Genomic DNA, 25450 nt, shown 5'->3' on the forward strand with positions numbered 1-25450 from the left:
CTCTGTGCCTGCTGGGCTTGGGAAGGCTTGTAGTGAGAGACAACAGTCCCTGTGCCCAGGCCAGCGCTTTGGGGGGTTCAGGAGTGGCGGCTGCGTGACCTGGGTGCCCCGTAGGCAGCGGCGGCCCAGGAGCCAGGGGGCAGTTGGCTTGGCTGGATCCTCACACGAAGCTGACAGCCTGTCCTGCGTTCGTGCCGCGCTCCCACCCCCTAGCCTGCGGGATGCAGCCTGCCTCCCCGCTCCCATCCAGGCGCTCTTCCTGCCTAGCTGCCCCCTGCTCCAGCATCCAGGCGTTTCCCAGCTCCCCCTGGCAGCCGGGCCCAGGGGGGCACTCTGCCCCAATCCGCACGTCTTCTCTGCCCTCCTTGGCGGGCGGTCCAGGGGTAGGGGGCTGACACGGGACGGATGGATGCAGAGGGAGCCCAGCGCTCAGCCTCTGGCGGGTGAGGCTAGCGGGGCTCCTGTTTGCCCGGGCTGCATGAGGTGGGGCGCTGCCCTTCTCCCCGCTAGTGTGAGGAGCCCTGGTGGCCTGGGGCTTCCTCCTCCTCTGGAGAAGGAGCGCAGGGCCGGGAGGGAGGCAGGTGTGGCCCTCACACTCCCCAGTGACTCACCTGCCGCCCGAGCAGCAGCAGGGCTGTTGGTGAGGCCCGCCTCTCCCTGCCCAGGGCAGCCGCGCTCTTGCCAGGAGTAGAAATTCACGTTCCTCAGTCCCGGGCCTGCCCTCCTGGAGGTGTGAGCGCCCCGGAGCCCGCGGTGGCGGGGTCATATGTGGACCTTGTCTCGGCTCTGCCTCCGCCTCCTGCACCGTGAGATGGGGCATCGGGTCAGGTGAGCGGGCCTGGAGAGGGGAGCACCGGGACGGGGCGGGGGGTGGCCAGGCCTGGGGCTGGCACGAGGGTGTCGCCCTGGGCAGTGGAGGCCCAGGAGCTAGTGCCCGGCGCTCCCGGCCATCGAGGTTCCAGCTGGCTCGGGGCAGAGCAGAGATGCCACGGGAGGTGCGGCTCCTGCCCCACCCCGGGGGCCGTGGGCGGGGCCTCTGGCCTCAGGAGGCTGTTTCTGTGTGGGCCTCGAGGCAGGCACTGCAGAGGACCCCCCACCCACCCTCCACCCCCGCCTCTCCCTGGTGTGTGTGACCTCTCCTTGGCTCCAAGCAGGTTTCTTTGAGTGGGTCTCTAGCTTTCCCCTCTGAGATCCAGCGTGGTGACCACCCCCCCTACCACCACCGGTAGCATCAGCTGTGGCATTTAGCAAGGCGTCCCAGCCCTTCTGACTGAACCACAGAAGCCCCTCTTTCACTCGCAGGGCCTTGAACAGGGGCTCCGTCCACCCGCCCAGCCTCGAGCTCACCAGGCTGCTGGCGCCTCTGGATGTGGCCCCAGTGGTGTGGCTGCCGTGAGGGGTGCCCAGGGGCCTGTGTGTGTGTGGGGGGCAGGTGGTCTTGGGGCTCTGAGGACAGACACAGGGCAGGCCTGGGAGGAGAGGCCCCCAAACCTTTGCCTGCTCCCTCTTGTCTTTGAAAACCCAGATGAAGCTGTTTGCCATCGCTCAGAGAAAAGGGGTTGGAGAAAGTGGTGACAGAGCCCGAAACCACCTCCAGCCTGGAAAGAAGGCTCTCCGGCACGGTCGTCCTCTTCTCTCTCGTGCGATGAGTGACTGGCTCTTTGCAGCAGGACGCTCGAAGGGAAAGCACTGCAGCTCCAAACGCACAGGTGGCGGGTTTCAGGTTAGCGCCTTGTGCCCCTCCGAGTCGTGGAGCCGGAAAGGAGCTGGCCCTCTGGTGCCCCCTGGCCTCTGGCACCTCTTGCCCTTGGGCGCCCTGTGCCTGGAGTCCTCGGCAGGGGCCCCGTGGGCCGTGGCTTCTCTGGGGCCCATGGGACCCCCTGCAGGGGCGCCAGCGAGAGTCCCTGCTTTCCTGTGGGTGTGGCGTGTTTGCCTCCGGTCAGCTTGCAGAGGTGTAATTTACATTCCACTGAGTCTGAAGGTAAGCTTTGTTTAATTTTGATAGATACACGTAGTCTCTGACCTCCCACAAGACTGATCTAGAACCTTGGATGGCCCTCGCCACACCCTCGGGGCTTAGCACCCACTGAGTTGCCGCGGGCCTCAGGTTCCGACCTGAAGCCGTCTAGAGGGGACCCTTGAGTGTCCGGTGTGAGGGGTCTGCCCTTGGAGCCTGCTGCAGGGAGACTCGCCCGTGCTGTGCAGAGCTGTCCTGTGTCCTCTGGTGAGGCGCGGCCTCGCACACAGGAGGCCCGGCTGGCCCTGCCCTTCCCGCGCGCTCAGACCAGGATCGCGCCGCCGTGAGCACCCACAGTGTCTCTGTGTGCCTGGCGCCTTCGTCCTTCCGCCCAGAGGAGCGGTGGCTGGGTCCCGGGGGTGGGTGTGGCCTGTGGAGGCTCACGTCTGTGTCCGCACGTGCTGTCTGGCCCTGTCGGCCTCCGTGGTCTGATTCTGACCTTCCTGGTGGGTGTGGGTGCAGCTTCTCTGGGGGCATGTCTGTTACCATGTCCTGCCCATTTTCAGTTGTGTTTTGAGAGCGCTCTGTCTGTTGGGGAGGGAAGTCCTGGGTCAGTACCCGATGCTTGTCTTTTCATTCTCTCACGGGGTCTCTTGAGGTGCAGAAGTCCTTGCTGTGGATCGTGTCCAGCTCCTCATCACTGTCCGGGGACGGGGCCCTGGTGGCTTGCTCTGTTATGTGCAAGGACTGAGCGTTGGTTCCTGCTGCTTCTGGACAGGATGCCCAGTTTGCTGCATGCCCTTTTTTGCACGCCTGGGGCCAGCCTCCTGAAGGGGTCAAGGGCAGGCAGGCAGGGTGTCCGGGTGGACATGGGCACCTGACTCTGTCTCTGCGTTCTTTACTGGAGCTCACTGACTCGATGGACATGAGTCTGAGCAAGCTCCGGGAGTTGTTGGACAGGGAAGCCTGGCATGCTGCAGTCCATGGGGTCGCAAAGAGTCGGTCACAACTGAGCAACTGCACTGAGCTTACCAGAGCTCAGGAAGGTAGGGGGCGAGGAGAGACGCATCCTGACACCAGCCACAGGCCTGTAGAGGGGGGCCCGTGGTCCCGGAGGGTGGCAGCTCCTTCCCTGTGCCCATTCACAGCACCCTCAGGGGCCAGCAGGGTGTCAGGGGTGCCCTGGGAAAAGCCTGGGCCAGGGGTGGGAAGGAAGGGCATGGTTGCCCTGCAGCTGTACTCACACTCCCACTCACACACACCGCTTCCCCGTGTAGACACGCACACACGTTCACCTGTACAGCCCTAGAGGAGTCCGTGGAGGCTGGACGGTCCAGATGCTTGTCTTGAGAATAAATATGCGGGTGGCTTCCGGCCTGGAGAGCTGCTTTGCCCGCTCAGGGAGGCATGTTTACGTATCTTTACGTAGACGCACGTGCCACCTGCCGTGCACGGTGTGGTTAGGGCTTTGTTTCCTGGTGTGCGATGGTCTGAGAGGAGCTTGGCGGTTGGGAGGACTGTCCGGACCCCGAGTGCGGGGCACTCACTGCATGGGGTTCTGGCGCAGAGGTGCCTCTGGTCCAGCTCTGCCATCCCCTTGCCTCCTGGCCTCAGCGGAGGCCTGAGCTCTCCAGACTCACCTTCCAGCGCAGCAGGCTGCTCTCTGTTCTCCTGAAAGTCCGCCTGCGGGAATGGGGGCCTTGAACTCATGGTGGCGTCTTGCCTGCGGTCTTACCAAGGAAGCGGGCAGAGTGATTTGTCAGGGGCCCCAAGGCCCTCCTTCATCAGCCTGGGTCAGTCCGCCCCCAGGGCACTTGGGCCGAGCGCGCACATTCTGTGTGCTCATGGGTGCCCTTCTGGCAGCAGGGCCTGGGCCCAGGTTGTTGGTGGTGAAGGGCTTGGGGGGCCGTGGGAGCAAGGTCCAGGGCTTTGTTTGTGTCCTGAAAGGCCCTCTCCTTGGGGACAACAGCCCTCGGGGATGGGCTCTGAGCTCTGGGCTCTTGGCGGGGTCCTGGGTGTGGGGGTGCAGACGCCCAAGCGTCCTGAACACGGGGCACCTGGCTAGAGCGGCTTGTGCTCCAGGGCACAAGTGCCCATGCAGAGGCAGAGGTCCACCCGCAGCGCCGGCTGGGGGGCATCCCCGGGCGCTCTGGGCATCATTCGGCTGGGTGGTGCCTGGGAGGCCTGTTCGCCCGCTGCCAGCAGCTGCATGGGTTGTTTCCAGTTTGTGACCTGGCAGGCAGGTTTCTTTGTAGGCCTGAGCTTGCTCTCGCCGGGGCAAATTGCCTGGTGGGGTCTGAGAATGCTGGGCCGCCTTCCCCCGGGCCGGGCCCACCTGCCCTCTCTCGCTCGCTGCAGCCTCTGAGTGTGGGGGCCACTTGTGTCCAGCCTGGTGGCCGCGTGGCCCCTCACGCTGACTCCTCTGCTCTGCCTGGAGGGTCCCTTCAACCCTTGTCCCTGATGTAGGAGGAGCTGGATCTTCCGGGCGGAGGCGGGCTAGTGGTCTTCCCAGGAGGCAGACGCGGCCCCTCTTCTCACAGCCGGTCCCTCGAGCTCCTGCTGCGGCACCTTCTGTCGTCGCCACTGTGTCTGCAGCGTTCGGCCTGCCTTCACCTCCATTCAGGGTACTTTTTGTCTCAGATATTTCAGTTTCTACAAGTTCAACTGGGATCTTCAGAAAACACTTTTTAAAATCTCCTTGTAACGTGTCCGGTGTTTCTCTTGTCTCTGGAACAGGTGGGACACAGTCATAGTGACCCCGACATCACTGCCTTCTCACTGTCTCCCTGAGCCCTCTTGAGGTCTTTTTTGATCAATTGATTTGATTCCTAGTGTGGCTCAGACAGTAAAGCATCTGCCTACAATGCGGGAGACCCAGGTTGAATCCCTGGGTCAGGGAAGGTCTCCTGAAGAAGGAAATGGCAACCCACTCCGGTATTCTTGCCTGGAAAATCCCATGGATGGAGGAGCCGGTGGGCTGCAGTCCACAGGGTTGCACAGAGTCGGATGTGACTGAACGACGTCCCTTGCGTTGTTTTCCTCCTTCTTGAGGTTGGTGGTTTCTGATTGGACAGAAAACCTTGGCAGCTTCACCTCGGCTGCTGTTCATCTGTGTCCTTCAGTCGCTAAGTCGCGTCTGACTCTGTGACCCCGTGGACCGTGGCACGCCAGACTCCTGTCCTCCACTGTCTCCCAGAGTCTGCTGAAGTTCATGTCCATTGAGTCAGTGATGCCATCCAACCATCCTGTCCTCAGCCGCCCCCTCCTCCTGCCCTCGACTTTCCCAGCAGCAGGGTCTTTTGCCTTGTTTGGTGCTGGGTATCTCTCCGTGTCTGTAAGTTGCTTGGACTCAGGTTGGAAATGACTGATCGCTCTCAGTCTTGCGTCTGTTCTGTGCTGGTGGGGTTATGACACAATTACATATCTGGCCGGTTTTTCTCACCACTGACCTCGAGTTTGCCACCTGTCCCACTCTGGTTGGGGGGAAGGAACTCGTTTTAGGCCCTTGCGAGCCTTGAGGTCAGCCGCGCCGATCCTCCTGGGTGGGGTGTCCTCCTGTAGCCGCTCCTGGAGCATGTGTCCTGGCGGGCTCAGCCGGGAACCCGAGGGCCTGCAGCACGTCCGCACGGCGCTCGGCGTCCCGTCCCCCTGGTGCGCTGCCCCTGATCTCTGCCCGTTCGGCCTCCCAGACTCGCTGCTGGGGCCCCTCAGCGGGGTCCCCTCCCCGCCGAGCAGGTCCTCGCAGGCAGTGGTCAGGCACCACCGCAGGCCTTCGCTGGTCGCCTCCCTGCCAAGGAGCCCGGAGGAGGAGACACTGCCCGGCTGACTCAGTGAGGCTGGGACAAGACAAGACCCCAGCAGGAAGGCAGGGCTCAGCACAGCGCCCTCCGTGAGCACTGCGGTAAAGCTTCCTCAGCCCGGGAGTTGGCCGAAGGCTTCGTGGCCCTCTGTCCATCCGTGCGGCCCTAGTCTGGGAAGCCCCGCCCCCTCTGCTTCTCTGCCCCACATGTCCGCAGCCCCAGCTCTGTTCTTGCGTCGGCTGTGGCTGAGACCCTGGGCCCTCCAGCGGGCCGTCACGGCCCTCCCCAGGCCTTCTTTGCCGTCCAGGGCACCATCCCCCGTGTCCTCCAGCGTCTGAAACCAGTTGCTTCTTATGTTGTATCCAGTGTGCGGTTGTTGATGGTGGAGGGCGGGTCCACCGTCGGTTACTCCCAGTGGAGAAAGGTCTTCATTCCCTTTTCATTAAAAACCACAAGCCCTCCCCTCTCATGTCTCCCCGGCGCTGCCGGGGTGTCTCCTCTCATCTAGACTTCATTTAGGAGCTCCCATTTCTGGTTCTTATTGGCCTTTTTGTCTGTCTGTTCAGTTCTTTCTTTAATTCTATTTGTGAGATTTCCAAACTTGAATTTATTGAGGTGTGTGTTTCATCTGTTCTGTGTGTGTTTTTCTGGGTTGTTGTAATTATCACTCTTCCTTGTTCTTTTCCATCTTCGTTGGACTTAGCCTTGAAGCTTTGCCCACTTGCTTTTACGTGAACCACAGGTTCCGGCGCCTTCAACCAGGGTTCGGGCTCTGCTGCCTTCACAGCTAGGGCGCCGTGAGTGGGGGGGTTGCAGACAGGTGGGGAGGAGGTGGGCATGGTCTCCGGGGGCGGACCAGAGGCAGAGGCGTCAGGGTGCACGCACGCCGGGCTCCACGTTGGATGCCGTGTCCGCCAGTGGGGACGTAGACGTTGAGGTGAGCATGCACACCCATGCCCTTGCTCTGTCAGCCCAGAGCGCCCAGGAAGGGGACTCCCCGGCGGCAGGGTGGCCGGGTCAGGTCTCAGTCTTCCATCTGCTCCCATGGGGGGCCCGGGGCCCCTTGAGGAAGTGGCAGTTCTCATCCTGTGGCGGGGAGTTGGAGGCAGCCTCTGCTCAGTTGCACCAGCTGCCTGGCAGGCCGCGTCCTCCCCACCCAGGGCGGCCACAGCCCATGCTCCCCGGGTCAGCACGGTGCCTGGGTCCTGCCCTGGTCCTCACGTGTGGCCAGACAGCCAGCCTGCTCCACTGCATGTGGGGTGGTCCTTCCGGGGGCTTTGCCACAGCGCAGAGCTGGCTTGAGCCTGGGTGAATGGTTGGCTCTGTGGGATGCGGCCGCGGGGCAGAGAGTCCGGCTGAGGCCGCGGTGTGGGGGCCTGGCCGCTCCGGGGCCATGCTCCTGCTGGATGGGGCTGCTGCTGAGCGCAGGCCAGCCCGGTGCTGACAGCGAGCTGGGCCTGTGGCCAGTCAGAGGCTGGAGGCCAGCCGGGGTCGTCCGGTCGGACGGTTGCTTTTCTAGTCCTTGACGGTCCTGTGTGGGGCCCGCGTGACGAAGACCTCGGTCACACCCCTCTCGTGCCCCCTCGGGAGGCCTCTGGCAGTGTCCACGGGGCTTGCCACCCTCTTCCTCGTGCCCACTTGGCACCTTGTCTTCCCAAGACCGTTTGGGTGGAGATGCTGCCTGCCTGCCTCCGCGCTCTGCAGGTGCACAGCCCGCCTCTCCCTGCAGCCCTGCCTGCCCAGAGCGTCCCCAGCTGCATCAGAAGGGCCCCCTGACAGGTTCCCTCTGGGGCCATGCTGACCCCGCAGCAGTGGCCTCGCCCCACACAGCGCCTGAGCGGCGCCACTTTGAAAGGCGACTGAGACGTCCCCTCAAGTAACCGGACTTGGCCGGCCCTGCCTGTAAAAGGAGCAGCTGCTGTCCCTGCCCGGCCGGGGCCCGGCCGCCCTCCCCGCCCAACTTGTCCTCATTGGCCGGCGTGGCTGGCTCCCAGTCAGGGCTGCGAGGAAGGCAGGGAGCGTTGGGGCTGGGGCGCCTGCTTTCCTGGCCCGCTTCTGCGCTGCCCACCATGCTTGGAGACCACAGTGGTCTCCCCGCAGACCGAGCTCTGCTCAGCCCGCCCCCCAAGGCCGGGCTCAGCTGCAAGACGGTGCTTCAGGCAGTTGGCAAAGCGCTCAGGTGAGCGTGGCAGGGCCGCGGGTGTTGGAGAGTCCCTCATCCCACCCCGGGGCTATCTGGGGAGGAGTGGCCGTCCCCCTGGTCAGGTCTCCGTGTGTGCAGACCCCGCCTGGGCTGGGGAGCGGATGGGCCTGGAGCGGGAGCAGCTGGGCATGCTCAGAACTTTGTTTGGAGTGAGGTTCTCCCTAGACTTCAGCCCTTCCTGCTGTCTGTGGGAGGCAGGGAGCCCCCAAAGCGGGTGTTCAGCCCAGAGGGTCTGGGTGAGAACAGGGGGCCCCTGAGACTGGCGTCTGCCTGCGGTGAACTGTGCCCGCGGCAGACCTGTGTCGTGCCCTGCTGAGCCCCCTGGACCGTGCCTTCGCCACCCCAGGTCCCCAGGCAGGGTGACCGGAGTCTGTGACGAGCGACCTTGTCCGGAGCCTGCCCTGGTCGTGTCTGCCGTGGGCCCTCTTTCCTCACCTCCCTCAGCTGCTCCACAGAGCCTCCAGTGTCCCACGTGAGAGGCTGGAGCCTCTCCAGAGCCTCTTCTGCGTCAGGGTGGGAGCGGCTAGGTCGGGCATTCAGGAGAGCATGGGGGGCTGGGGAGCGGGCCTCTCCGGCCCTCCCAGGCGGGGCGTCCGTCCTGTGCTGCGTGCTCTGGGGGCCCGGCTCAGCCCTGTGGTTAGGGGGCCCTGGACACGCAGCTGGCGGGGTGGAGCACTGCCCTCCTCCCCTGGAAGCCGCAGTTCAGACGAGACCCGGCCGACCTCGACCCCCGTTTGCACGTCTTGTGTTTGCTTGTGATCTGGGTGCATCACGGCTCTGAAGGAAAACTCTCTTTTGCTCTTCTAGTTCTGTCTTTGATTGTAACCAGGCTATGCAGGCTTCTGTGTGAGGGTTTGGGTGAGGCCCAGCTGTGGCTGCTGCTAGCCCTGGGGGAGGGACCACCTACGGGCTCCATGACCCGCGTCCCCAGGTTTCTGTGGTTGCCACCCTCCTCCCCCACAGGGCCACCCCCGGCCGCCCCCCACCACGGAGCACTCCGCGGGGTTGTAAGCGGAAGCCCAGAGTGGGCTGCCGAGTGAGCTGCCGTGTAGAGGTGTGGGGAATGGCCATGCTGGCAGGGCCCCCTCCAGGACGTTGGCTCTGATCAGGAGGGTGACGCCCCCAACAGTGCGGGGGTTGCCCTGTGCGCCCAGCGTGGCGGGGGGGCCCAGACCCGGAATGGGCGCCACGGAGGACAAGGGCAGGGCCGGCCCTCCGAGCTGTCTGGGAGAGAGAGACCGAGGCCGAGGGGACCAGGAGGACTTCACACAAAGGTGGCGATTCAGCCAGGACCCAGAAGAGCAGCTCACCTCCCCGGGAGAGAAGTCCCGTGCATGCGGGCTCAGCACGCAGCGGCCCCTGGAGGCTGCGGTGCTGGGTGGGGCCTTGCCACGAGCACCCGATGCGCGAGGACTGGTCTCGGGGGTCTCCGCCGTCCTCCGTCTGCCCGGCGCCTTCCCTCTCAGCCGGTCTCTTGTTTGGTGGGGACGCACAGCTTGTGAAAGCCCGCTCTGTTTCGGGTGCTGACCGCCTGGCCTCTAACCCAGAAGAGAAACAACTTCATGTGTCTCCCCACAGCGTCTGGCCGCTGCAGCCCGTGGGGATTTGACAGGGGTTCCGTGGGGGTCTTCCCAGCCTTCGGGCGCCAGGGCCCATGAGGACCCGTGAGAACGTGGCCGGGGGCAGGGTGGTCACCAGGTGTCGAGCGCAGGTGCCCAGGCCTGCTCGTCAGAACGTGGGGTCTTGGGAGGCCGGGCTCTCTGCCGGGCACCTCCTTCCTCGGATCGCCTGCCGCACCGCTCGGTGTGTCCAGGGCTTCCCTGTGGGGCCCACCCAGCACCCGGGTTTTACTCGGAGTCCACGTCCTCGCGTCTGCAGGAGGCTCGTAACCCAGCTCCCCTCCAGCCATGAGGCCGCGCCCAGGCCGCCCGCCTCCGACAGGGCCTCCATGCGCCCCCGCGCGCCCTGCTCCTGCAGCCCCCGGCCCAGGCCGCTGTGAGCCCCCTCCTGGGGAGTACGCTGGCTGCTCTGGCGTCTGTCAGCATCGGGAATGCGGCGGGCCGGCCGGGCTCTGAGGGCAGGGGGGCGCCGCCCCCACTGTGTCCGTACCCCCAGTCCAGTGCCACCTTGCCAGCTCTGTGCCTGAAGGCCCCGGCCCCTCGCCTAGCACTGACGCTTGGAGGGGTGGTTTGTGGTAACACCTGAACTGCCCTCCACTCCCGGACGTCAGGACCTTGCCACAGGTGTCCTTGTGGTGGCCCCTGGGGCGGCCTTGCCTGGGGCCGAGCTGACCGTGGTGCCTGTGGAAGGATCGATGGACGGAGCTGGCGGCGGCGCTCGGCACCCGGGGCCTCAGCTCGGGGGTGTTCAGTGCCTGAGCCGGCGGAGAGGACCGAGCCCGGCGCCAGGGTCACCGTGTGTTGCCAGGAGCCTGTGCCTGAGGGCTCGGCCTCCCGGCTCCAGGCCTTCCTCTCACAGAAGGGACTGCACGGGGGCGGAGGCACCTGGGTGTGGCCGGCCCTGCCAGCCCCCAGCCCCGCCCCAGGCAGGCCCGGCCCTCAGTCCTGCGCCTTCTGGCCAGCGGCTGTCCTCATGGTGGCGTGTGCGTGGGGCGCGGGTGTGCGCGGGGCGCGGGTGCAGAGAAGGCCGGGCCTGCTTCCCTGCAGGGCTGGAGCCTGGGGCCCAGGGTGCTTCTGCCGGCCGGCTTTGGGAGGGCAGGTGCTGATGGCGGAGTGAGGGAATGGGGAGGCGAGGCCTCTGACCACGCAGACCACAGCCCAGGGCCCCCGAGGCCCATCTCATGGAGCAGAAGCCCAGGTCCTCTGGGGGGGCGTGTCCCCTCAGGAACCAGAGACAGAGGGCACCCCCAGCTGGAGGGGCCGACCATCTCCCTGGAAGGGACGTGTGGACACGGGGACACCACGCTCTGGGCAGGAGGAGACCCTGGGCAGGCCTGCGCGAGGCCCCTCGACACCCCTCCATGGCGCCCACTTCCTCTGCCCCTCAGCCCAGCTGCCCGTGTGAAGACCCCCAGGGGGAGGCTGCTGCGTGGAGCTCAGGGCGCTTGGGCAGGGCCATCGGGGGCTTCTGGCCGGGGCCCCCCTCGCCCCAGCCCTCATGGCTGATGGCGGCACCTTCCACCCCCCGCCACCGCCTTGGGGTGGCTGGCCCCAGCCAGGTGTGCCACCTGGAGCAGAGGCGAGGGGGTTAGGTCAGCGGGGCCGGGCACACAGTGGACAGTCGCCCGTGGGCAGACACTCAGGGATGGGCAGAGCATAGGGCTACTCGGGGTGGGAGGTGCACTCTGCGGGCTGAGCCCGGGAGCCTGGGGCTGTGGACACAGCACCGTCCAGGCGAGTGCAGGCTTCTCCCCGGGCGGCGGTGGCTCCAGGCTCAGACCCAGGCTCCGAACACGCTCCACCCACCGGTCTCCGCAGCCCCTCTGGGGCTTGGTCACTTCTGTGCCCCTCAGAGGCCCATGTCCACACTTGTCCCCGTGGCCCGCACCCCCCCAGGACTTCTGAGGTGCCCCCGCATGTGCCTGCGTGTGCTGTGTCTGCACCTGGGCCCAGCGCAGGACCTCGTGGCCCCACCCAGTGCTGGCTGCTGCCGTGCCGCACCCAGAGGCCGAGCACACGCTGCCTTTTAAGGCAAAGATCTGCTGTGCGAAGCTGAGGGGAAAACATTTCCCTGGCATTCAGGGAGCATTTTTCCTTCCTGTTTCTCTTAAATAAACCACTAGCAACTTTTCAAAACAGAAGAACAAAAAGGGCAAGGTCAGGAGCTGCAGACCTTCATCCTGTGTGACCCCCTGACCCCTGTGCCTCGGTGGGGCTGGAGCGGGGGCACACGGAGTGTCTCGTCGCTGCCCCACGCAGGGTCCACGGTGTGTCTCCCCCGGGCACCCAGGTCCTCCTCTGAGACCGGCCCCACCCCCTAGCCAGGCTGCGTCCCCAGGCCTGTGGCTGCCCCTCGGGTGGGGGCCTCACTGAGCATTTGTGCCCTCGTATGCCCCCACCCCATCCCAGATGGCCCTTCCTCAAGAGTCCACAGCTGAGGGCAGCCTTTTCTGTTCAGTGGACTCAGGACAGGCTGATGGACCAGCCATTTATTTGCTCAGAGTCAGGATGGTGCACTGGAGATCCCAGGCACTCGAGTGGAGGAAGAAGACGAGTGTCTGTTCTCAGCAACCTCGCCTACCCTCCGCGAGAGCCCGACCAGCCTTGAAACGTGGGTGGGAGCAGTGTGACCCCATGTCGGCCCGGGGGCCCTGCTCTGGACACGGCACACACTGGCTCCCTCTGCCCCAGCCTGCGGAAGACACGGGGACTCGGGTCTAACCCAGCCCGGGCTGGCGTCCCGGCCACGGCTCCGGCTGCTCCATCAGGCGGTTTCCTCCCTGGGGGATGTGCTGCCCCTCCGTCTCGGGCCTCAGGTGGAGGGGATGCCGGCTGTGGGCCCACCGCCATCCCCGCTGAGGTGGGCCTGGGGCTCCCTCAGTCCCAGGAGCGCTGGGTCTTGGTGCTCAGTGTCCAGAGAACACCTCAGAGGCGTGTGTCCTGTTACACGGCAGCAGACTCTCAGCGGATAAGAAAGAAAAACGTTAGTGAGAAGTGGCGTATCGTCAAATCTCTGTGACATCAGCTCGCGCCGACATCTGTGCCTGGAACCGCGTGGGGCCGCTTAGCGGGCGTGTGGGCGGGGGGCTGTAGGGACAGCAGGCCTCGGGGCGGCCTGGGGCGCTGGAGCAGAGCAGGGCCTCAGCACGGCGGGTTGCTGGCCCCCTGTGTGGAAGGATACCAGGCAGGACACTGTGAGGCCGCGGGGCCATGGTGTCACACGTGGCGGGGCGGTGAGCCGGCTCGTATGGCCACTCTCCCAACCTCGGGTGGGCTGCAAGCCCCCTGTTGCCTCGGGTTCCAGGCTTGAGCCCTGACAGGGCAGGGAGGGCAGAGGCGCAGGGTGGCTTCCGCCCACACCAGGGCCCCAGAAGCTGTAGCCCCTGAGCTGCCCCCCGGAGCCGGGCCTGCGGCCTCCACGCCTGCCTCCGCCGTGACCCCTGCCTCTCTTCTCTTCGCAGGAAGTCCAAAGCCAAGCCCAACGGGAAGAAGCCCGCCACCGAGGAGAAGAAGGTGTACCTGGAGCCAGAGTACGCCAAGTCCAGAATCACGGACTTCGGGTTCAAGGAGCTGGTGGTGCTGCCCCGGGAGATAGACCTCAACGAGTGGCTGGCCAGCAACAGTGCGTGGGGGCGGGGGCTGGGCGGGGCAGGACAGCCTCTCGCTTCCCCGGGGACCCCCGGAGCTGGTGCTCAGCATCTGCACGCACAAGCTGATTGAAGCTGAGGCACAGGATGGCCAACCAGCAGGGCCTTGGGGTCCCTGCAGAGACGGCTACTCGGTGCGGGTCGTGGTCGCACCGGGGGCGGGACACCAGGGTCGGGGGAGGCTGCGGGACGCGAGCGTGGCAACAGGGCCAGGATGGGGAGGGCCGCGGCCTGGGGGGCGGCTCGCCTGCACCTGCCAGCCAGGCTCGGCGCTCGGCTCACAGAACGCCCCCGCAGGGCCGTGTGCCCGCTCTCTTCAGAGGAGCGGTTGTCTCTGTGGCCGTGAGCTGGTGCTGCCGGCCATGTTAGTGGTGTCCCCGACCGGCTGGGGATGGTAAGAGCCGGGGTGTGAGGTTTTCTGCCCAGGCCTTCGTGGAGGGCGCTTGGTCTCAGTGGCCAGGGGCACTCTGCCCAGCTCAGCACCGTGGCCCGTGCTACCCACCCCTGAGGGCAGTGCTGTGCTGAGGCTGGGGTCTCTGGTCTGGTCAATGCCAGCCGCCACGCCCAGGGCCTGAGGAGAGGCTCTGGTCCCCTTGGGCCCGCAGGACCCTGGAGGCGAGGCAGCCCCGGTGTGGCCCTCAGGCTCCGCTTTCCCTTCGCAGCCACGACGTTCTTTCACCACGTGAACCTGCAGTACAGCACCATCTCGGAGTTCTGCACGGGGGAGGCGTGCCAGACCATGGCCGTGTGCAACACGTGAGTGCACGCCCGCCGCGGCCCTGCCCCGGCCCCCTCCCAGCCCCTCCCCACGTGTCCTTGTCGAAGTCTCACCAGGGCTGCTCCCCTGTCTCCAGAGGCCCCACCTGGTGGGGAAACAGGAAGCAGAGCCCAGCAGAGGGGGGACCTGGGCAGCATGGGTCCCCCTGGGCACAGGTGCTGGGAGCCAGCCGGGCCCTGACGGGCTGTGTCCTGGGGCAGAGACATTTCCACAGGACGTGCCCGCCGTGCATCCTGAGACCGCGGGGCGTGTGCAGCCAGAGACACTTCCTGGCGCTGGTCCCGCCGGCTGAGGGCCGACCCGGAGCTCACACTCTGCATGAGGAGGCGCTGCCGGCCCACGGGGCTGGGATGCTTTGGCGCCCCTGGCGCGGTGCCCTTCCTCAGGCCTGGCAAGGCTGCTGTCTTCTGGAAATGGGCACCCCGAGGACTCCAGGACACCCCGCCTCTGCAGCAGCTCTTGAAGCTGCAAGGGTAGGAGAGCCACCATGTAGCCCTGGGCTCACCCCCAGCCTGGGGGGCAGAAGCCACGGAAGCGGCAAGAGGCCGCGTGGGCCAAGGGGGAGGCGTGGAAGCTCCTCTCTGACAGCCCCTGTCAGGGTCACGGCCTGCGTGCCGGGCTGACACGAGCGTGTGCGAGCAGCCGGCGTCCACTAGTGGGCGTGCTGTGCTGTCGCGGGCAGCCCAGCTCAGACCCGAACAGGGGGCCCTGCTCTTGCTGAGACCCCTGAAAGCTCAGCCCCACAGAGGGCGTGAGTGCAGAAGACGGCTGCTCTCCACTCCTTACTCACCCGGCGAGAGCTGCTGATGGCGTACCCGGGTGTCACTGTGTCCCCAGAGAGCCACAGCCCAGCCTGGCCCGCAGAGGGCACGGCAGTGCTGGGCGCACGCGCGAAGTGAGCCCGGGTTCCTCAGTGTGAGGCGGTGTCCTCTAGAGCAGACGTGGCCGGGCAGCCAGAAGGGGGCAAGGGCAGTGTGGCATTGCCCTGCCTACGGCACCCTCACAGCAGGTGCCTGGCCAGGCAGTGTCAGAGGGGGCCTGCGGGCTGGCAGATGCGGAAGCCAGGGCCCTCCTGATGCACCACCAGGCGCCCTTCAGGCACCAGAGTGCTTGAGAAGAGGCTCCTGGAAGGGGCACAGGATTTGGTGTCGGGCAGACCTCTGTCTAGATGTTGGCTCTGCCACATCAAACTTGGAGATCTGGAGATCTTCAGAATTCTGCTGTTTAGCCTTCCTACCTGTAACCTGCTTTATAGGGCTTTTGTAGGTTTATATCAATGGTTATTGTTGCTCCTTCATTCAGTAATGCACAATTCTTTGTGACCCCATGGACTGCAGCACACCAGGCTCCCCTGTCCTTCACCGTCTCCTGGAGCTTGCTCAGACTCATGTCCATTGAGTCAGTGATGCCATCCAACCATCTCATCTTCTGTTGTCCCCTTCTCCTCCAGCCTTCAGTCTTTCCCAGCATCAGCATCTTTTCCAGTGAGTCAGTTCTTCGCATCAGGTGGTCACAGTATTGGAGCTTCAGCATCAGTCCTTCCAATGAATATTCAGGTCTGATTTCCTTTAGGATGGACTAGTTGGATCTCCTTGCAGTCCAAAGGACTCTCAAGAGTCTTTTCTAACACCACAGTTCAAAAGCATCAATTCTTTGGTGCTCAGCTTGCTTTATGGTTCAACTCGCACGTCCGTACGTGACTACTGGAAAAACCATAGCTTTGACTAGATGGACCTTTGTTGGCAAAGTAGTGTCTCTGCTTTTCAATCTGCTGTCTAGGTTGGTCATAGCTTTTCTTTCAAGGACTAAGCGTCTTTTCATTTCATGGCTGTAGTCACCATCTGCAGTGATTTTGGAGCCCAAGAAAATAGCTTTTGAATGTTGAGTTTTAAGCCAGCTTTTTCACTCTCCTCTTTCAGCTTCATCAAGAGGCTGTTTAGTTCCTCTTCACTTTCTGCCATAAGGGTGGTATCGTCTGCATATCTGAAGTTATTGACATTTCTCCCTGCAATCATGATTCCAGCTTGTGCTTCATCCAGCCTGGCATTTTGCATGATGTACTCTGCATATAAGTTAAATAAGCAGGGTGACAATATACAGCCTTGACATACTCCTTTCCCACCCAGTTTTGAACCAGTCCATTGTTCCATGTCCAGTTCTAACTGTTGCTTCTTGGCCTGCGTACAGATTTCTCAAGAGGCAGGTCAGGTGGTCTGTTATTCCCATCTCTTTCAGAATTTTCTGCAGTTTGCTGTGATGCACACAAAGGCTTTGGTGTAGTCAATAAAACAGAAGTAGATGTTTTTCCGAAATTCTCTTGCTTTTTCAATGATTCAGTGGATGTTGGCAGTTTGATCTTCAGTTCTTCTGCCTTTTCTAAATCCAGTTTGAACATGTGGAAGTTCTCGGTTCATGTACTATTGAAGCCTGGCTTGCAGAATTTTGAGCATTACTTTGCTAGCGTGTGAGCTCAGTGCAATTCTGCAGTAGTTTGAGCATTCTTTGGCATTGCCTTTCTTTGGGATTGGAATGAAAACTGACCTTTTCCAGTCCTGTGGCCACTGCTGAGTTTTCCAAATTTGCTGGCATATTGAGTGCAGCACTTTAATAGCATCATTTTTAAGGACTTGAAATAGTTCAGCTGGAATTCCACTACCTCAACTAGCTTTGTTTGTAGTGATGCTTCCTAAGGCCCACTTGACTTTGCATTCCAGGATGTCTGGCTCTAGGTGAGTGATCACACCATTGTGGTTATCTGGGTCATTAAGATCTCTTTTATATGGTTCTTCTGTGTATTTTTGCCACCTCTTCTTAATATCTTTTGCTTCTATTAGGTCCATACCATTTCTGTCCTTTATTGTGCCCATCTTTGCATGAAATGTTCCCTTGGTATCTCTAATTTTCTTCAAGAGATCTGTAGTCTTTCCCATTCTATTGTTTTCCTCTATTTATTTGCATTGATCAGCGAAGAAGGCTTTCTTATCTCTCCTTGCTATTCTTTGGAACTCCGGATATATCTTTCCTTTTCTCCTTTGCCTTTCACTTCTCTTCTTTTCTCAGCTATTTGTAAGGCCTCCTCAGATAACTATTTTGCCTTTTTGTGTTTCTTTTTCTTGGGGATCATAGAAAAAGCAAGAGAGTTCTAGAGAAACATCTACTTCTGCTTTATTGACTACGCCAAAGACTTTGACTGTGTGGATCACAACAAACTGTGGAAAATTCAGAAAGAGATGGGAATACCAGACCACCCTGCCTGCCTCCTGAGAAATCTATATGCTGGTCAAGAAGCAACAGTTAGAACTGAACATGGAACAACGGACTGTTTCATAATTGGGAAAGGAGTATGTTAAGGCTGTATATTGTCACCCTGCTTATTTAACTTATATGCAGAGTATGTCATGTATAATGCCGGGCTGGATGAAGCACAAGCTGGAATCATGATTGCAGGGAGAAATGTCAATAACTTCAGATATGCAGACGATACCACCCTTATGGCAGAAAGTGAAGAGGAACTAAACAGCCTCTTGATGAAGCTGAAAGAGGAGAGTGAAAAAGCTGGCTTAAAACTCAACATTCAAAAAACTAAGATCATGGCATCCAGTCCCATCACTTCATGGCAAATAGATGGGGAAACAGTGGAAACAGTGACAGACTATTTTCTTGGGCTCCAAAATGACTGCAGATGGTGACTGCAGCCGTGAAATGAAAAGACGCTTGCTCCTTGAAAGAAAAGCTATGACCAACCTAGACAGCATATTGAAAAGTAGAGACATTACTTTGCCAACAAAGGTGTGTCTAGTCAAGGCTGTGGTTTTCCCAGTAGTCACATATGGATGTGAGAGTTGAACCATAAAGCAAGCTGAGCACCGAAAAATTGATGCTTTTGAACTGTGGTGTTGGAGAAGACTCTTGAGAGTCCCTTGGACTGCAAGGAGATCCAACCAGTCCATCCTAAAGGAAATCAGACCTGAATATTCATTGGAAGACCTGATGCTGAAGCTAAAGCTCCAATACTTTGGCCACCTGATGCAAAGAACTGACTCATTGGAAAAAACCCTGATGCTGGGAAAGACTGAAGCCAGGAGGAAGAGGGGATGACAGAGGATGAGATGGTTGGATGGCATCACCCACTCGATGGACATGAGTTTGAGCAAGTGCTGGAAATTGGTGAAGGACAGGGAGGCCTGGTGTGTTGCCGTCCACAGGGTTGCAGAGTCGGACACGACTGAGGGACTGAACGGAACTTCTTGAGGATGGTCTTGATCACTGCCTCCTGTCACAAACCTCCGTCCATAGTTCTTCAGGCACTCTGTCTATCAGATATAATCCTTTGAATTTATTTGTCACTTCCATTGTATAATTGTAAGGGATTTAATTTAGGTCATACCTGAATGGTCCAGTGGCATTCACTACTTTCTTCAGTTTAAGTCTAAATTTTGCAATAAGGAGTTCATGATCTGAGGCACAGTCAGCTCCCAGTCTTGTTTTTGCTGACTGTATAGAGTTTCTCTATCTTTGGCTACAAATCAGTCTGATTTTGGTATTGACCATTTGGTGATGTCCATGTGTAGACTCGTCTCTTGTGTTGTTGGAAGAGGGTGTTTGCTATGACCAGTGCATTCTCTTGGCAAAACTCCGTTAGCCTTTGCCTTGCTTCATTCTGTACTCTAAGGCCAAATTTGCCTGTTAACTCCAGGTATCTCTTGACTTCCTATTTTTGCATTCCAGTCCCCCTATGATGAAAAGGACATCTTTTTTTGGTGTTAGTTCTAGAAGGTCTTGTAGGTCTTCATAGAACTGTTCAACTACAGCTTCTTCACCATTGCTGGTTGGGGCAGATTACTGTGATATTGAACGGTTTGCCTTGGAAGCAAACAGAGATGATTCTGTCGTTTTTGAGATTGCACCCAAGGACTTCATTTTGGACCCTTTTGTTGACTATGAGGGCTACTCCATGTCTTCTAAGGGATTCTTGCCCACAGTAGTAGATATAATAATGGTCATCTGAATTAAATTCTCCCGTCCCAGTCCATTTTAGTTCACTGATTTGTAAAATGTCGATGTTCACCCTTGCCATCTCCTGTTTGACCACTTCCAAATTACCTTGATTCATGGACCTAACATTCCAGGTTCCTATGCAATATTGTTCTTTACAGCATCGGACTTTACTTCCGTCACCAGTCACATCCACAACTGAGTGTTGTTTTCGTTTTTGTTCCGTCTCTTCATTCTTTCTGGAGTTCTCTCTCCACTTTTCTCCAGTAGCATATGGGGCACCTACCAACTGGGGGAGTTCATCTTTCTGTATTGTATCTTTTTGTCTTTTCATACTGTTCATGGAGTTCTCAGGGCAAGAATACTGAATTGGTTTGCCAGTCCCTTCTCTAGTGGACCACGTTTTGTCGGAAATCTCCACTGTGACCAGTCTGTCTTGGGTGGCCCTACGTGGCATGGCTCATAGTTTCATTGAGTCAGACAAGGCTAATACTCTGTCTAAGTTTGTCATAGTTTCTCTTCCAAGGAGCAAATGCCTTTCTAGGAATCATTCAAGACCAAGGAATGGAAACTCACATGAGTTAGTTTAAAAGGAAACGGGAGGTTTATCAGAGGTCCACAGAGCCGTGTGCCATCTGTCACAGGGCCCTCAGGTCCACCCAGGGCCCAGAGTGGGGCTGCAGCCCAGGCCAGACACCGTTCTCCACCCTGCTGATGCCTGAAGGACTGGAACCAAAGGGGAGTTCGGAGTCCCAAGAGAAGAGAAGGACGCCCGTGCCCGAACACATTTGAAGACCTAACAGCTGAAAAGTTACAAAGTTGGCCAAGACACAAACCTATAGATTCAGGAAGCCTAATGAGTTTGGGCTTCCCTGATGGCTCAGAGGTTAAAGCGTCTGCCTGCAATGTGGGAGACCAGGGTTCGATCCCTGGGTCAGGAAGATCCCCTGGAGAAGGAAGTGGCAACCCACTCCAGTATTCTTGCCTGGAGAATCCCATGGAGGGAGGAGCCTGGTGGGCTACAGTCCACAGGGTTGCGAAGGGTCGGACATGACTGAGCTACTTCACTTTCACTTTCAGTGAGTTTGAAATAGGATAAACCCAGTGAGTCCACCACAGGCACAAAATCAAACTGCTGTCGAGAACATGCTGTAACAGCAGCGGAGCCGGCAGCATCGCCCCTGCAGGGCTGTGCTGGGGTGGCTGTGGCCATCCTTACCCATCTGGGGCCGGGAGGAGGCCCCACAACATGGTTAAGGTGCTGGCTGGAAACAGCAGCCTCCCGGGAGCTCCACGTAATGTCCTTCAAGGGTGAAGGTAAGACAGGGACAGCTGTCAGCGAAGGGACACTCAGAGAGCTCACTCGGCATGCAGTGAAGGAAGCAGTGCTAGGTGGGGCCATAGGGCAGAGGACACGGGGACACGTGATAACCGCCTCTTCTCTTCAGCTCTTGGAGACAGGTCTGGGAGGCGAGCAAAAGCCGTAACTGTCGACATGTCTCCAGTGTGTGTCTGCAGCACTGAGACAGTGGCGGCCCGGGGCCGGGCAGAGAGCCCTGTGTGCTGGTCGGCTTTCTGACTCCAGATGTGGAAGAGGTCCTGGGTGCCAGGTACCAGGTGGAAATGTCAGGATGTGCTTTGTAATCCTTTGAGCAACCTCTAAAAAAGTTGCATAAGGGACATAAATCATAATAGATAAATTAAAAGGAAATAGTGCAGAAGAAGGCAGGAAATATAAGGAGTGAAAAGCAAAGGGAACAAATAGTAAACGATTGTGAACTTAAATTCAGACAGATCCGTCATCACAGTTAACGTCGTGCCGTAAGCATGCTGGGGACGAGACAGAGGCCGTAAGTTGGGGCTTTTAAGATGAACCAGCTGTGCAGGGAATATGAGAAAGTCACTTTAAATGCAGTGACATTGGCAGGTTGAAAATGGAAAAAGAAATGCCAACAAAACATATGTCAGAAGAAAACTAAAGTGGCTGCGCTCATACCAGACAAAGCAGAGTTCAAGTCAAGAAGTACTGACCTTGAGTGCATCTGTGCCAAATAGCAGAGCTTTTACACAAAGCAGTCGGGCAGAACCGCAAGGACGAATGCTGTGGTTGCAGATTGCAGCGCTCCTGTCCTGGTGGCGTGTGGACTAGTGGGTAGAAAGCCAGCAAGAGCCTGGGACGAAACAGCACCGTCAGCCAGCTGGACTGGAGTGATGTTTACTCCCCCTCAGTAGCCAATCCGTGTTCCTTTCAGGTGCTCTGGGGCCACTCACCATAGGAGGTCACGTCCTGGCTCACAAAACAGACTAGCGAACTAGTCAGAAGTGCAGAGTAAGTCATCCAACCACAATAGTTACATTTGAAATTGGTAACAGAAAAGTCTCCAAATGTTTAGAAAATCAGCATACTTTTTTTCTCTTGCCATGCTGTGTGGCATGTGAACTCTTAGGTCCCTGATCAAGGCAGATGGAATGTGTCCCCAACATTGGACACAGTCTTAACCACCAGAATGCCAGGGACATCCCAAGAAATTAACACACTTTCAAATAATCTGTGGGTCAGAGAGGCAGTCTCCAGGGAAATTAGCAAATGTTATAAACGAAATGAGAGTGCAGCATATTTGAACTGCACTTGCGATGCAGCTAAAGCGAGGTTTAGAGGAACATTTAGAGGATTAAATGCTTATTTTGGAAGAAGAAAGATCTCAATTCAGCCTAAGCTTCCATATTAAGAAACTGGAAAAAAAGAAGCGTGTGCATGCATGCATGTGTGTGTTGTCATGTCCAGCTCTTTGCAGCTGTAGCCTGCCAGGCTCTGTCCATGGGATTTTCCCAGTATTCTCAAGAATACTGGAGTGCGTTGCCATGCCCTCCTCCAGGAGATCTTCCTGATCCAGAGATAGAACCTGCATCTCCTGTGTATTCCTGCATTGCAGATTCTTTACCACTGAGCCACTGGGGAATCCCAGAAAAAAAGAGCAAAAAACAAAACCCTAAATTGAGCAGAAGAAAAGAAATGATAAAATAGGAACAGAAATCACTGACATGGATTTCTGAAAACAAATGAAACCAGAAGCCGGTGCCTTGAAAAGAGAAGTAAAATTGAGAAACCTCTAGTAAAACTAACAAAGGTAAAAAGAGAAAAGACAGATTATCAATATAAGGAATAAAAGAGGAAGTAACTATAAAGCCAGCAGAAATTAGAGGGCAATAAGGAAGCTTCAGAAAAACCTCTGCTTACGTAAATTTAACAATTGAGATTAAATGAACTAGTTCCTTGGAAAGCACAAAATATCACAATTGACCCAAGATAGGTAATGCAGTAAGGCAAGAAAAAGGGATAAAAGTCATTTAAATTGGAGAAGAAAATGAAACTGCATTTGCATACAGCATGATTGTCTACGTAGAAAAGCCCAAGAACTCGAGCAAAAAGTTGAATCAATAAATTTAGCAAGCTCAACACACAAAAAATCAATCATAGTTTGTATACTAGCAGTACAACCGGAACACAAAATTGATAAAGTTATATCATTTACAGTAGCTCCAAAAATAGTGAAATACTTAGATGTAGAGTTAAGGAAACACGTACATGCAGCAAACTACAAAATGCAGATGAATGAAGCCAAAGACCAGCGCAAATGGAGAGACACTGTATTCCTGGACGGGAAGACAGCACACCAAAAGTATAGATGTATTTAATGCAACTTCAGTCAAACTCCCAGCAGAGTTTCTATCCGTAAATAAGCTGATTATAGAATGTACATGGAGTAGCAGAACCCCTAGAATAGCTACAGTGATTTTGAAAAAACAGTCAAATCGGTAGAGTCCAACAGTGCTGTGCTAAGAGTTACTATAAGACTGTGGTGACCAGCACTGTGCTGTTGGGGAAGAAGAGACACAGGTCAGTGCAACAGAGCAGAGTCCAGAAATGCCCCCACAAACATGGCCCCTTGATGTTTGACAGGGGTGCAGAAGAATTCCGTGGAGAAAGAATAGTCTTTTCAACTAAAGCTGTTAGAAAAACCAGTCATCCAAATGTCTCCTTCTGCCAGAGTTGACTTGAAGTAAATGTTAACTCTAAATATAAACCATAAAACTTTCAGAAGGAAACACAGGAGAAACCTTCATGATGTAGCATTAGGCGAAGAGTTCTTGGTCATGACACAAGATACAGTCCATTGATGAAGGAGAATCAGGAAAGTAGACTTCATCAAAATTCAGAACTTTTGTTCTGAGAAAGACACTGTTGAGAGGAAGGACAGACTGCAGACTGACCCCACATCCCTGGAAGGACTGTTGGCTGGAGGGGTCAGGACCCTCACAGCTCACAGTGAGGAGCCAGGTTATCACTGGGCAGAGGACGCAGACCAGTCTCGGGGGGTGCCCTGGGCCCCCACGGGCAGAGGAGCACCAGCAGCAGGTGGAGCGCACGGATTCAGACTTGGCTGTGGGGGCGTCTGTTACCTCCTCGCCACGTGCCGGTGCGGAGGGAGGGGGCGCCGGTGGGGCGGCCGTTGCTGGGACATCTCGGCGGCGTTCCTGCTGTGGACCCGGCTGTCCTGCTCCCGAGCATCCACCTGAGAGAAATGGGACCTGGCGCTCAGACAGACACCTGCCAGGAGGGTTTGCAGCCTGACCCATAGTTGCCCCAAACTTCAGGGCACCCAGGCGTCCTGATGGACTGGTGCGTCCACACAGGAGTCCATCTCAGTGACGAGAAAGGCAGGACGGGTGGCAGAGCCGGGCTCCAGACACCAACTGAGTTCCTGAGGACGCATCGCTAGCGTGCGGGGACTGACCAGCAGGCCAGGGGCCGGGCTGGGAGCTGTGCCCCATCGTGTGTCCTCTGTTGGGGTTAAAACCTGTCAGGCTGCACGCCAAAGCCCGTCAGCTTTACTGTAAGACGGTGCAAAAATAAAATGAGACCGGAGGAAAGGAACGCTGAAAGTAGCGGGTCCCAGCTGCCACGGGGGTGGGGCGGCAGCAGGGCCCCTGAGGAGATGGTGTCTCCAGGTCTGGGCCTCATGGAAGGGTCTCCTGGTTTCGAGCTGCAGTGGTTTTTCTGACTCTGGCACTGGTGGCCAGGGGCATCAGCACCAAGCAGGGCTGGGGAATCGCTGGGGTGGTGCTGCCTCCCTCCTGGCACTGGCCCCGGGACCCCAGGGGCCTCTGTGAGGGGAGGGGCGCGTCATCTGTCCTCTCAGCGCATCCTCAGGCGGCGCAGGGGCCCGGGCAGAGGACAGATGGTCAGCAGGGCCACCCTGTGGTGGGGAGGGCTCTGGATCCTTGCTGATTGTCTGCTTCCTGGGGGCCCGCAGGGAGCTTGGCCAGCTTCTCAGGGCTTTGTCTGACCCGCTCCGGGGCCTTGGGGGGCGTGCAGGTGCTGGGCTCTGCGGGGCCCGCAGTGCTGGGGCAGCCTGGGTGCAGGCGTGGCAGGGAGGCCTCGCCGGTGGAAGTGGCTGGCAGGTATCATCTGCCTTCTGCAGTGGGGAGACTGGGGCCTGGTACCCAGTGGCAGTCAGGGCTGTGTTCCCTTGTCCACAGAGGGGCGGCCTTTTTCCTGGTGGCCTGCCCATTTGTTGTGGGCTGTGTTCCCATCTTGTAGCCTGACCCCAGCCCGACCAGGGGCACAGATGAACTCACAGGCAAGGGGGGTGAGAAGAGCCCTGGTTCCTGCTAGAGGAGTAGGGGTGGGCAGCAGGGCTGTTCTGAGGTCCCCTGGGCTGTGTCTTTTCTTTTGGCCGGGAGAGATGGAGAGCCTGCTGTCCTGACAGCAGGTCTGGCCAGGTGTTGGGAGTAGGGGGGTGCCCTGTGGCTGACACCCAGGGGTGCTTAGTGAGCTCAGGAAGTCAGGGCAGAGTGCTCAGGGCCAGCCTGGGGTCCTGGCCTGTGGTAAAGTGGGATGGTGTCGGGGAAAGCTGTCAGTTCTGAAGCCCAGTAAAGAGCAGGAAGGGGGCAGGCTGCTGGCAGAGGTCTGATGGGGCAGGGTTGGCGCCTAGGCCGAAGAAGGGGTGCCCTGGTCATCGCCCACTGACCCAGGCAGCCTGCAGTTCCCCCCTCCCCGCCAGCGGCTCATTGCAGCCCTCGGCCAGCCCGCCTGCAGACACAGGGCCCCCTGCTGGGAAGACTGGAGCCCACCCTGGGGCCGGAGGGGAGAGAGGGACATGGCGGCTGCAGGGCCCATGTCTGGAGGACAGCATAACAGCAGCGTTACGTGAACTAGAAGATGCGCCTGGTCTCAGGGCTGGGCTGGGGTCCGCATCTCCCAGCGCCCTGACCCACCCCCACCTGCTGGGGAAGTCTGTGAGGGACCCAGGGACAGGGGCCCCCTCCCCCGACCCGGCCCAGGGCGCAGGTTCGGCCCATCCTGGGGGCAGCAGGGAGCCGCCTGTGGGCGCGTGACCGTGCTGGTAGCTCAGTCACGTTTGACTCTGCTGCCCGTGGACTGTAGTCT

General features: G+C 58.8%; 1 protein-coding gene across 4 annotated transcripts in view; it reads left to right on the plus strand.

Annotated features, from left to right (window-relative positions):
• The window catches only part of MOB2 (MOB kinase activator 2), a 52506-nt gene that overhangs the window by 25456 nt on the left and 1600 nt on the right, over nucleotides 1–25450 (plus strand). Inside the window, exons 2-5 of one of the 4 annotated variants that reach the window (XM_045165874.1) lie at nucleotides 666–828; nucleotides 1526–1723; nucleotides 13041–13201; nucleotides 13889–13982. In XM_045165874.1, coding sequence (XP_045021809.1) covers nucleotides 1526–1723; nucleotides 13041–13201; nucleotides 13889–13982 — 453 coding nt within the window. In that variant the 5' untranslated portion in view covers nucleotides 666–828. Of the gene's footprint in view, nucleotides 1–665; nucleotides 829–1525; nucleotides 1724–7792; nucleotides 7937–13040; nucleotides 13202–13888; nucleotides 13983–14204; nucleotides 14478–25450 lie in introns of those variants that run through there. The other 3 variants (XM_045165875.1, XM_045165876.1, XM_045165877.1) reach the window with 3 other exon arrangements.

The sequence above is a fragment of the Bubalus bubalis genome, chromosome 5 (assembly GCF_019923935.1).
Source record: "Bubalus bubalis isolate 160015118507 breed Murrah chromosome 5, NDDB_SH_1, whole genome shotgun sequence".
In the NCBI taxonomy this organism is placed as follows: Eukaryota; Metazoa; Chordata; class Mammalia; order Artiodactyla; family Bovidae; genus Bubalus; species Bubalus bubalis.